At 31.2% G+C, this 11,540-nt stretch overlaps 1 protein-coding gene across 3 annotated transcripts; it reads left to right on the top strand.

The window, feature by feature from the left end:
- Nucleotides 1-533: 533 nt before the first annotated feature.
- Nucleotides 534-3,994, top strand: LOC131181482 (putative serine/threonine-protein kinase). 3 transcript variants are annotated; one of them, XM_058149789.1, is made up of 9 exons: nucleotides 534-986; nucleotides 1,107-1,493; nucleotides 1,600-1,689; nucleotides 1,832-1,902; nucleotides 2,490-2,569; nucleotides 2,779-2,884; nucleotides 3,320-3,493; nucleotides 3,575-3,629; nucleotides 3,792-3,994. In XM_058149789.1, exons 1-9 carry the CDS (start codon nucleotides 926-928, stop codon nucleotides 3,950-3,952), a joined length of 1,185 nt encoding a protein of 394 aa, XP_058005772.1. In that variant the 5' UTR covers nucleotides 534-925; the 3' UTR covers nucleotides 3,953-3,994. The 3 variants fall into 3 exon arrangements, with proteins under 3 accessions (XP_058005772.1, XP_058005766.1, XP_058005774.1); XM_058149783.1 differs by having other exon boundaries at nucleotides 536-986; nucleotides 2,779-2,902; XM_058149791.1 differs by lacking the exons at nucleotides 2,490-2,569; nucleotides 2,779-2,884 and having other exon boundaries at nucleotides 537-986.
- Nucleotides 3,995-11,540: the final 7,546 nt, after the last annotated feature.

Genomic DNA, 11,540 nt, shown 5'->3' with positions numbered 1-11,540 from the left:
ACTTTTAAGAACTAAAATATTTTAGGCCAAATGAGAACTAAAATCTATAATAAGCTTTTATCAAAAAATATAACTCAATTATCGTGAAAAATATTATTAATTTCATAATATCCAATACATAATTGCTATTAAATATTCCTACATTTTCAAAAAACACAAATAGGGATGATAAAGTATAAATTCCAAATATTCCACTACAATGAACAAAAAAATTAACCTTTATTCCAATACATGTACGATAGAACCAACCTTTTACATAAACATTATACAGATAAATAAGTCATTAATTATATTCTATAGGCCAAAAAAACCAGCCATAAATATATCAATTCCATAAAAATATAAACCTTATGTATGTTCATTTTATTACTATTATGACCCTTTCTAGAAATTGTTTCCCCATTTTAAACTTTCAACTTTCAATTCCATATTTAATAATTTTGATTTTCATTCTTCTCTTTTGTTTTCCATTTATTTATATATATATACATATATTCTTTTTCAGTTTTTAGTCTTCAAAAGGATTTTTTTTTATTTAGACTAAATTTATATTTTCATCGTCTGAACTAAATTAATAAATTTGCAGAGTTTTGGATTTTTGTTGATCTATTCAAGTTTCAAGGAACTTTCCCAGAAAAAAACAAAACATGTAGTAGAATTGTCAACTTATACAAGGTGGCTTCCAGCCTCTTTCTTTCCTCTCTCAAGTCTCAATCCCACACCCCTCTGCTCTCCAGGATATTAAGACCTGAGAGCTATACAAGTCCACCGTCCAGCCTCTCTCTCTCTCTCTCTCTCTCTCTCTCTCTCTCTCTCTCTCTAATAACTCTAACAGCATACTTGCAAGAAACCCCTCTGGTTGCAATATTGCCACATGCTTATATTGTAGTAGTGGTCGTTTATTAGAAAAATTCTACATTGATTGATGAATATTGACGAGGACATGATGGCCAGTACTGAGTCATATCGCCCAACATCCACCGGAGGTTTTTTTTTTTTTTTTGGCATATATACATTTTATAATGATAAAACTTGCTCTTTCACATGTTTCTTTTCTCCTTTGAGACGGGTTATAACTTTCTCAGTTGGTGGATCTATGTTCACAGAAACGTACTCAGTGTCTCCACCACAGCAAATGGATCTGACTGACTCTAGCTCACCTGAGGATTTTCAAGTATATGAACCCAGGATATTTACATTTGAAGAACTAGCAATTGCAACTCGTCATTTCTCCAACAAGGAACTCCTTGGCATTGGTGATTTTGGTGATGTCTATAAGGGATGCCTTCCAAGTGGTAAGGTCATTGCTATTAAGAAACTTAAATATAAGCAGGAAGGACAACAGGAAGAAGAATTCAAGAATCAGATTAAGGACCTTGGCTTTGTGTCTCACCCAAATCTTGTTAAGCTGGTTGGCTACTGCGGTGAAGAAGCAGATAGATTGCTTGTTTCAGAGTTTGTTCCCAACAAATCTTTGAGATTTCATCTAAGCGGTGAGTCCTTTTTGTGCCCTGAGATACACATATATACGAACCCCTCTAAACATAATTTGGATTATAAGTATTTGATTGTGATCTTACGAATGATAAATGGCATCAGATGCAAAGCAAAGATCAAATTTGAATTGGTCAAAGAGAATGCAAATTGCCACAGACTCTGCGAAAGGTTTGGCATATCTACATGAAAAATGTGAGTGATCTATATCAATCAAGGTTTGCTCTATATGCTCTTTTAGCAATTGAGGCTTTATCTATTTTCATTTTTTTTTTATTTCTGTTTTAATGTTGTTATTCTATTTAAGATTCTACTTTCTTCGTATATGTAAATTTAGGTAATCCTAAAATCATCCATCAACACATCAAGTCAGATAACATTCTTCTAGATAATGACTTTAAACCAAAGGTATGGTATTTTTTATTATATATTAAGAAAGGATGATTTAATAATAAATATAAATGCATATAAGGATTGATGATCTTACTATATGTTTAGGCATTCAAAATATATATAATATATTCTTACACATATCTCTATGCATTCTTTCTTGATTTGCCTTTTTAATTTGTTTCTTTAAAATAATCTTTTATTTTTTAATATAAATTTCAAAATATTAAAGTATAGGATTTTTAATTTTAGATTTCAAAATTGTAATTTGAGATTTTGTGATTTAAAGTTTATTTGTGGATGCAAAATTTTAATTTATCGATGTTTAATTGCCAAATATAGTTAAAATATCATTTAAAAAGATAATAAATAGCAACATCCAGAATTAGTACAAAGATAGGAAAATATTAAATGTTTTTGTAGGGAAGCTCATAATTTAATAATAAAACAAGCACAATAAATACTTAGGGTACCTTCAACAGCATCCTTTAAAATAGGAAAAACTTAGCTAGAGTTATCATCATGTAGCATTACTTAATTATTGTGTTATGAGTCACAATATATTAATCTACTAATTTCCTTAACATGGATCATTTTTGTTTTAGGTTGCAGATTTTGGGCTGGCTAAAATTTTTTCAAAAATTGATATCAGACAAATCCCCATTGATAAAAAAGAAGCTAGCATGTAAGTTATATATATATATATATATATATATATATATATATATATTTACTTGCTGATTATAATTACATGGTTATTATTTTGTTAAATGCTTCTACAAAATATATATAAGAAAAGGCTAATTTATGGCTAGAGAGATTCTTTTTTATATTTTTTTAAGAAGAAAAAAATTTATAATGTACTGATTCTTCTTTATGTATTTGAACTTGCAGTTATAAAGATTCAAAAAATGCTCATTTTGACGAAAAGTCAGATGTTTATTCATTTGGTGTTTTACTTTTAGAGCTTATTAGTGGAAGAAAAATTTATGAAGACCATGTTAGTATTGTTAATTGGGTAAGATACTAAATCTCTAAATTTCCTTTTGATAATAAATAAATAAATCATGAAAGATACATATGATATCTTGAGCTAAGGTGTTGTCTTAAAAAATGGATATTAATAAAAATATTGAGTTGTGATAAGGGATTTTGTATTTCGACCCATAATGTTTCAATCGAGAATTAGAGACCCAATTTTAAACTTTTTTTTTTTTAACTGAAATGTAAATTTCATTAAATTTAGGAGAAGTACAGAAGGTTGGCTATGGGCGAAGCCCAAACAAACAAAAGCAACTAAAGCCCAAAGTCAAGTAAAGAAATAGGGGTTCAAATTATTACTCAGTCTGAAAAAAAAATTGTTTTTTATTTTATTATATCGTGTGTATCTTAAATTTGTGTTTGTCACAACAATAACAAACATGATAATATTCAGGCAAGGCCTCTAATGATCAACGGAGATTCAGTTAATGTCAATTATAACAGTCTTGTTGATTCTACATTGAAAGGAGACAACAGTAAAAGTGAAATTGAACTTGAACGAGTAATATATTGTGCTGCTGCGAGCGTATATAGTAAATTCTCAAGGCATCGGCCAACAATGGAACAGGTATGAATTCACATATCAATAACTTTATTGAGTATTAATTGATAAATGTGTTACCTGTTTTATAACTGCTGTGCAATGCAGATAATTAGAACTCTTGAAGGAAAAATGTCTCATAAGGAATTATGGGTTGTTGAAGGTAACTATTCATATGATAATCATATATGATTTGCCTTTGTTGTGATGTTAATTCATTTAAGAAATTAAAAGGTTTTATTATTTATAAAAAATTCCGTGTTCACAAAAACGCAATCATTTAAGGATTATGAAGCATATGAACTAAGAAAATTTACATTTCCAGAACTAGCAAATGCAACTGGTCATTTCACCAACGCCAGACTCCTTGGCGGTGATGGTTTTGGTACTGTCTACAAGGGATCCCTTTCGAGAGATATAGTTAAAGCGGTTTGGTTTAGTTTAGTTTTTCATGTATTGTGTTTTAGTTTGATTTTTAAAATATAATAATTTGATTAATTTGATTTTAACAGTTTGATTCGATTTAAATTCAATGTTCAGTCTCAATAATGATCTTATGTGAGCTGGATTCACAATTAACACAACACAACTTTATGATGGATAAAATTTACTTATTTAATAGATAAATTTTATTAATAAAAAAAATTTTAATAAAATGCATATATTAATATTATTTTAAAATACAAAATATAAATTTAATGTTATTTTTTAAACTATTAATTAATAATACTCAAATTTTAATAATATATTAAAATATGATTTTTAATAGTTTGTAAAGTAATACTTTAAAAAAATAGTTTATAAAATAATAAAATTAAAATAAAAAATAATTTTCATTTCGTTAGTTAATGAGACAAAAAGATGATATAAAATTGCGTTTCGATCACCATCAAATTTCAGCCTAACAATATCGAATTTATTTTTAAAATTATAAAATTTAAATTTAAATCTCAATTATAATAAATTATATTAAAAAATTATTAATATTATAAAAATAACTACTCAACCGTTCGTCAATAGCTTTGGAAATTTCCGACCGGGCCGTGCTCCTTTACCCAGCATCTTCATACCAATTACCGTGTACTTTCTCTTAAAAAAAAGATATATTAAAAACAAATATAAATTTGACCGGTCATATAATTTACTACCTTTTCTATTTCAAATTGCTATTGAGCATTACAAGGCGAAAAATACCACCTGTAACACTTTTGTCCCTTCTTCTCATCCCCAGGTCGCTGAACATCTTAACTCGCTCTCTCTCTCTCTTAACTGAGAGGTGTGACAGCACATCAGCCAGAAATTAACCTCGCTGGCGGCCATGGGGCTGTGTGGCTTGTTCAATAGGAAGATGAACGATGATCGACGCTCTACTAAAGGTTTATTGGAAAATGAATCGGTATAGGCCTCCAATCTCCATCAACAATTTGACGCTTCTTTTTAGATGTTTAGTGGTCTTATGTTTACCATCAACGAATTATTTCTTGAAAGTATTTTCTTGCAGACCAGCAACAGATGGTGCAGCCCGGTACACTTCAAGGTTTATATTTTCTTTGGCCTTGAACAGTAAAAATAAATTTTAATACATCATAATAATTATAAATATAAAATTTAATTATTATTTTAATAATAAATTTTAAATAAATAAATTCTCATAAATTTAAAAAGTGCGTTTGATGCGAAATTTAATTGAAATATGCTAATAATTGAGAAAAATCCTTTAATTTAATAAACTAATTTTTTCCTCTTGACCCTTATTAATTCATACACAAGCCTTTAGCTATGGAATACTTTATTGAGATAACCCTATTATCTCTGACTTTATAAAAGAAAATGTGTGCAACTTTATAAGTAAAGAGAGAACTAACTTTTATATATATATATATATATATATCCAAGACTTAATCTAGTACGTACATCAAGTATCCTTATACAATTAGAATTATGATTTACTTTAATTAAGTAATCATTATATAATTAGGATTTGTATTAATTAAAGTAAATATCAATTAATATTGGGTCACATTAAAGGAATGGATTTTGGCTCATATAGTAATATTAATTATCGAACAAAATCTTACATTCTCCCACTTGGCATAATAATTAAGTGATATAAACTTTAATAATATAAACATTAGCTGCGCATGGAATAAACAAATCATTTTCATAATTTACTTCATAATTACATTCTTATAATAAATTACTAAGTATGAGTTATGGCAGCTGTATATTATTTAATCACATACTTCCTTCCATATACCATAATACTAGCAACTTACTGTAGTAGGTGCATAATAGATATATGTATATCACATCATAGTCCACAATAATGTCTTAAAAATACTTTTCCTGTTATCATTCACTCAAGATATTATATGTACACAATTATGAAAAAATAGAAAATCTATTAATATATGTCAGAAAACACATCAACGAGCTCAGAGTGTTAAAGCAAATACATCATTAATTAATACAACCAAGACCCATTCTAGGCACATGTTCTTTAAATGTGTTAAGTTGTAAACCTTTAGTCAATGGATCTGTAATCATGAGATCAGTATTAATGTGCTCAATAGACACTCTTTGTTTCTGAACTTTCTCCTTAACATCAAAATACTTTAATTTCATATGTTTGGCACCCTTTGAATATTTGTCATTCTTGAAGAAAAATACTGTTGTGGAATTATCACAATAAAATCTTAACAGCTTGCTAATGGTGTCAACTACCCCAAGTCCTGAGATAAAGTTCTGCCTCCATGATGCATGAATTTTGGCTTCAAAACATGCCACAAATTCTGCTTCCATAGTAGATGAAGCAATAATAGACCGTTTGGCTCTTTTCCATAATACTACCCCTTCAGCTAATAGGAACAGGTAGCCAAAAGTAGACTTTCTACTGTCAATACATACAGCAATATCTGAATCTGAGTATCCAGCCACTTCTAAATGATTAAATCTCATATAAGTGAGCATGTGATCCTTAGTTCCTTACAGGTATGGTAAAACTTTCTTTGCAGCTTTCCAGTGATGGATTTCAAGATTGCTTTGATATCTACCAAGCATTCCAACGGTAAAGCTAATGTCGGTTATTGTGCAGGTTTGAGCATACATCAAACTGCCCATAACTGAAGCATAAGGAATTAATTCCATTTTTTTACATTCCACATTATTCTTTGGACATTGATTGAGATTGAATTTGTCCTCATTTTGTATGGGAACAATTCTTGTTGAACATTTATGGATATTAAATCTCTCTAGAATTCTATCAATATAGGCTTTCTGAGACAATCCCAACAGTCATTGTGATCTATTACGGAATATTTCTATTCAAATCACAAAGGATGCCTTTTCCATATCTTTCATTTCAAAATTCATTGAGAGAAAATCTTTAGTCTCACGTAATATGCCCAAATCATTTGCAGCAAGCAAGATATCATCAATATATAGAATTAAGAAAATAAACTTACTCCCACTGATCTTTTGATATATACTTCGATCAACGATGTTTTCCTTAAAACCAAAAGATTATATGGTATCATTGAACTTAATATACCATAGACGGAAAGCTTGCTTAAGTCCCTATATTGATTTCTTAAGTTTACATACCATATGGCCTTTTCCTTCAACTGAGAAACCTTCATGTTGGTCCATATAAACTTCCTCTTCAAGTTTTCCATTTAGAAATGCTGTTTTCACATCCATTTGGTGCAACTCTAAGTCATAATGAGCCACTAATGCCATAATAATTCTCAATGAGTCTTTCTTTGAGACTGGTGAAAATGTTTCTTTATAGTCAATGCCATCCTTCTGAGTATAACTCTTGGCAATAAGTCTTGCTTTATATCGTTTGATTTTACCATTCGAGTCGCGCTTGGTCTTAAAGACCTATTTACACCCAACTCGTTTAGATCCTTTAGGCAACTCGATGAGATCCCATACTTTGTTTTGTTTCATAGATTTTAATTCATCTTTCATGGCATCTAGCCACTTATTAGACTCATTACTTTCTATAGCTTGTGAAAAGGAAACTGGATATTATTAATTCCTATATCAAAATCTGACTCTTGCAAGTAAACCACGTAATCATCAGCAATTGCAGATCTCCTTTCCCTTTGAGATCTTCTTAATGGCATTTCTTGTGGTTCATCTTCATTAACTCTTTGTGAGTTAGCTTCTTTAGGATGTCTTTCATCATTATGTTGTGTAGCATTATTCAGTCCTTCAATAATTGCTGGAATAACATGTGGAGTAGGAGTGGATATTGGAATATTGATAGGCACATAAAAATCAACTTTATTTTCTTGTATATCCACATCCTGTCTCTCAACACTCCCACTAACTTCACAATTCTCAAGGAATCTTGCATTACTAGTTTCCACAATTCTTAGACTATGGTTTGGAATATAAAACCTATATCCTTTATATTTCTCTCGATAGCCAATAAAGTATTCACTTTTTTATTCGAGAATCTAATTTCTTTTCATGTAGATTATAAATTCTTGCTTTCACCTGGCAATCCCAGATATGCAGGTGCCTTAAACTAGGTTTCCTTCTAGTCCACAATTCATAAAGTGTTTTTGGGACTGCCTTACTAGGAACCTTATTTAACAAGTATACAGCGATTTAAAGTACATACATCCACAAAAATATAGGTTAAAAAGAGTTGCTCATCATACTCCTAATTAAAAAGAGTTACTCATCATACTCCTAACCATATCCATTAAAGTTTGATTTCGTCTTTCTATCACCCCATGACTTTGTAAGAACTTTGCAAATGGACCAGGACATTGTCCCATTTCAGTGTGTTTTCCATAGTATTCACCACCTCTATCTGACCTTACTATTTTTACTTTTTCTATCTAATTGCCTCTCAACCTCATTTATGTACACTTCAAGTGCTTTTATTGATTGAGATTTTTCATTGAACAAATAAAAATATCCCTAACGTGAAAAGTTATCAATAAAGGTAATAAAGTACTTTTCTCCACTAAAAGATAGAGTATCAAAAGGCCCACATTTATCAATGTGTATAATTTCAAGAAGCTGATTGCTTCTTGTGGCTCCTTTCTTATTGTGTTTAGTTTACTTTCCCTTAATGCAATTCACACACACATCAAGATCAGTAAAATTTAGACTTGGTAGAATCTCATTCTTTATCTATTAGAATATTATGACTCAAAATCCTAGTAGGATTTGGAGAGACTTTTTCCTAATTTGAGTGAGAGAAATATTTCTCAATAGGATAGAGAAATATTTCCTATATAGAGTAAAATTCTTATTTTAGTGTTATTCCTAAATTGAGTGGGACTCCTAATGAAATTATAATTGAGGGAATTAATACTATAAATATAAGAATGATGGAAAAGGTTATTTTACTTTTACCCATTGAAGAGAGTAGCTTTCAGCCCATGGAGTGAGGCTGTCGCCCATTGTAGAGAGGACTTTGCCAATTATTGCGGATTTGGCTCTGCCCACTGATGAGGGGCTTTTGCCCATTGATGAGAGGTTTTTGCCCATTGCAGTGAAGAGAGGCTTTGGCCTAAGATGGAGAAAGGACATAGAATTCAAAAGGAAGGGATTCTTGTCCATTAGTGAGAGGGCTTTTACCCGTATAGTTGAAGGCACCATTTGTGGTGTAATTTTGTAATAGTAAATATGTTGGGTTATGTCTAGAGGAGACTGAGAGGGACTAACTAATATATTTACTATGAACAGTTTGATGTAGTCTTGATTCTCTTAGGTATAATTAGGTTGATGGGTAGTATAGCTATAAGCTTGTAATGATGATTTATTATTATTAATAGTGGAAGATGGCATACCTGTGGATTTAGCTTTATGTTGAGAGGGTGAACGACATAAATATTGGTGTTTTATATGTTTGCTTTGTTTCTTTGCAGTTTACATGCTTCCGGGGTGCACAACAAATTGGTATCAGAGCTTGAGGATGATCTTGATGAGTTTGGTTGAAGGTGGAGCTGTTGCAACATGTAAAATCGCACATGCAATAATGGTGATAGTGGAGAGTTGAATTTAAGGTGAAGCTCTTGATGCAAGATCAAGATAGTTGATCATGGAAGATTTTTTAAAGAATAAAGCAAGTTACACTCAAAATGAAGATTGAAGAATTGATGATTTGAAGGGTTCAAGCTCAAGCATGGAGATTTGATGATTTGATGACATCCAAGAATTTGAGGTATGCAATGGTTAATGGATTTTGAGTCAAGGTGGAGATTGTTAGAATTATGACTCAAAATCCTAGTAGGATTTGGAGAGACATTTTCCTAATTTGAGTGGAAGAAATATTCCTCAATAGGATAGAGGAATATTTCTTATATATAGTAAACTTCTTATTTTAGTGTTATTCCTAAATTGAGTGGGACTCCTAATTAAATTAGGATTGAGGGAATTAATACTATAAATAGAAGAACGATGGAAAAGGTTATTTTGCTTTTGCCCATTGAAGAGAGTAGCTTTCAACCCATGGAGTGAGGCCATCACCCATTGTAGAGAGGGCTTTACCAATTGCTGCGGATTTAGCTCTGCTCCCATTGATGAGGGGCTTTTGCCCATTGATGAGAGGCTTTTGCCCATAGCAGTGAAGAGAGGCTTCGGCCTAAGATGGAGAAAGGACATAGAATTCAAGAGGAAGGGATTCTTGTCCATTGATGAGAGGGCTTTTGCCCATATAGTTGAAGGCACCCTTTGTGGTGTAGTGTTGTAATAGTAAATATGTTGGGTTATGTCTAGAGGAGACTGAGAGGGACTAACTAATATATTTACTATGAGCAGTTTGATGTAGTCTTGATTCTCTTAGGTATAATTGGGTTGATGGGTAGTATAGCTATGTGCTTAATGATGATTTATTTATTATTGATAGTGAAAGATGATATGCCCGTGGATTTAGCCTTATGTTGAGAGGGTGAACCACATAAATATTGATGTTTTGTGTGTTTGCTTTATTTCTTTATAGTTTACACGCTTCCGCGGTGCACGACATTATCAACCTCTCTAATCTTTCTTTGGATATGTGACCTAAACGCTTATGCCATAAAAAAATATAATTTTCATTCAGTCTACTATGCTTAATCCCAATATTGCTATAAGTGATAAGCAAGAATTCAGCAAAATTTTCATCAAGTTTCAGCCTATATAAACCATCAATAAGAATTCCAAAATCAATAACGGAATTATTATTATTATTAAATAAACTGAAATATCCATGTCCAAACTTAACATTAAATCCAGATTCATTAAGTTTTGAAATAGAAATAACATTCCTAGAAACTGAAGGTACATAGAGAGTTTGTAAAAGATCTAAGTGATAACCATTGTCCAAGATCAAACGGTCCTTTTTTTTTAGTTTGAGAAGCATTTGAAGATCCTTTCTTTTTCTTCTTAAACTTGTTGGCCTTTGGTTTAAGTCCTTTACGAGCTCCTTGACCCATAATGTTGACAGAATGAGTCCCTTGATTCTTTAGTCTCGTTTCCTCCTGAACTAGCTTACCGGCTAATTCATTAACATTCCACTTATCCTTAATAGTGTTGTAATTGATTTGAAATGGCCCATATGCAGGAGGTAGTGAGTTCATAATGAACTGCACCAAGAAGGAATTATCCACCGCCATCCCTAAGGTCTTTAGCCTTGCTACAATATCACTCATCTCTACAATGTGCTCATACATACTCTTCGACCCATTATACTTCACAGTCGTGAGTTGTGCCGTTAGAGTACCAGCGAGTGATTTGTCTGCAAAATGAAACCGTTCTTCCACAAAATTAAGGTATTCTTTTGCATTTTCAATTTGTGAAATTGTTGTCTTGATGTTGTTGGCAATAGTCATTCATAGAAACATAAATCTTAATCTATTTGACTGTTTCCATTGCTTATGGTACAACTTTTATTCTTCACTACTTGTATCTATAATAGCAGTGGGTTTATCTTCTAATAATGCTAAATCAAGTTCCAAGACACCTAAATGGAACTTAACTTGCTCACACCATTCAGAGAAGTTTAGCCTATTGAATACAATAACAGATGAAGCTTGCGAATAAAGAGTAATAGCTGCAAAATATTTCA

This window comes from Hevea brasiliensis, chromosome 1 (assembly GCF_030052815.1).
Source record: "Hevea brasiliensis isolate MT/VB/25A 57/8 chromosome 1, ASM3005281v1, whole genome shotgun sequence".
In the NCBI taxonomy this organism is placed as follows: Eukaryota; Viridiplantae; Streptophyta; class Magnoliopsida; order Malpighiales; family Euphorbiaceae; genus Hevea; species Hevea brasiliensis.
Note: the sequence above shows the minus strand (reverse complement) of the source record. Positions and strands in the feature narration are given on the sequence as shown.

Bases quoted from the DNA above. Each gene is read 5' to 3' on its own strand.
- LOC131181482 (XM_058149783.1), top strand. From the start codon at position 926: ATGAATATTGACGAGGACATGATGGCCAGTACTGAGTCATATCGCCCA. The intron at 987-1,106 runs GTTTTTTTTTTT...CTATGTTCACAG, and splicing joins TCGCCCAACATCCACCGGAG to AAACGTACTCAGTGTCTCCA. The intron at 1,494-1,599 runs GTGAGTCCTTTT...AAATGGCATCAG, and splicing joins TTTGAGATTTCATCTAAGCG to ATGCAAAGCAAAGATCAAAT.